This window comes from Mus pahari, chromosome 22 (genome assembly GCF_900095145.1).
Source record: "Mus pahari chromosome 22, PAHARI_EIJ_v1.1, whole genome shotgun sequence".
NCBI lineage: Eukaryota > Metazoa > Chordata > Mammalia > Rodentia > Muridae > Mus > Mus pahari.
Window position 1 is genome coordinate 39,309,589 of NC_034611.1, and position 1,096 is coordinate 39,310,684.

Below are 1,096 nucleotides of genomic sequence, written 5' to 3' on the forward strand. Positions count from 1 at the left end.
TCTTTCTATGGGTAACAGCCTTGCACAGCGAATCCGCTTATCGTCCACACAGGACCTGTGTGGATACAGAGTAAGTCACTGTGCGCTTAGGTCTCACGCGCATTTCACTCACGGAAGGACCAGTCAGTCCGCCAACCTCAACAGCTACTTCCGCTTCCCTTCCTACTAGCTGTGGGGGGGTAGTGACGCATTTCCGCCGGTGGGGGCGTGGCAGGAGTCGCGCCGCCGCAGGTTGATGACGCAGGGCGAAGTCCTTCACCACGTGTGTGTCGGTTTGCCGGCTTTCGGGGGTTCTCCTGGCCGTCGTGGGTTCTCGGCGGTCACCCCGTGGCCCCGTGGCCGCGGCCGGAGACTATGGAGCACCTCTCTGTGGAGCTGGTAGCCGGGCCGCTGCGGCTAATCGCCGCCAAGAACGAGAAGAGCAGCGGCGAGCTGAACAGGTTCCTGGCCAAGTCGGTGAGCGTGGGCGAAGGGAGGCGGGCCCGGGTCCGGGGAGCGCCGAGTCCCGGGAAAGGGCCTTTGTTTTTCGGGGTCAGCTTCCATTTCCTCGCCCCCTGCCCAGCGCTCAGGCCGTGGTGGAGAGCGTGCCCTTCCGGAATCGGAGCAGTTGGCTTTTCAGCGACGCTGCTTCTGGCCGCCTCCCCACCCCTCGACACGTGCTTTACCCGAGCCAAAGCTTTTACCTTTCCCCCACCCCTTGGATGCTTGCGAGGATGTTTTTCTTTACTTTGTCCCTTCCCTTTGGCCCACTGACGAACACCCGTAGTATTTCTTCTGGGCGTCTCAATACACCACTGAGGAGACGCAAATATCTTGTTTCTACACCCGGGGAGTTCGCATCTTCGGAGATGGTTCATAACAAACAGCTGCAGGTCATAACAAGACAGTTAACATTAGAATTTGGAAGGTGAAAGACTTTTTAAATTTTCATTTATTTACTTTTTACCAAATGGGTCTTGTGTTTTCAAGAGCTTTGCCTCCTGGAACCTTGGCATTCCCAAAGCCCATATACTCAAACCCTGTCTTGGCGTTAGTCTGGTGTATGCTCTCTTTCAGTATTGTTTTGTTATAAGTGCCTTTAAAGATTGATTTTTGA

General features: G+C 55.4%; 1 protein-coding gene across 1 annotated transcript in view; it reads left to right on the forward strand.

The window, feature by feature from the left end:
- The first annotated feature begins 225 nt into the window (after positions 1–225).
- Mdn1 (midasin AAA ATPase 1) overlaps positions 226–1,096 on the forward strand; it is a 120,544-nt gene continuing 119,673 nt past the window's right edge. The window contains exon 1 of the mRNA XM_029533259.1: positions 226–456. Within this exon, the coding sequence (XP_029389119.1) occupies positions 355–456 (102 nt within the window). The 5' untranslated portion in view covers positions 226–354. The remainder of the gene's footprint in view (positions 457–1,096) is intronic.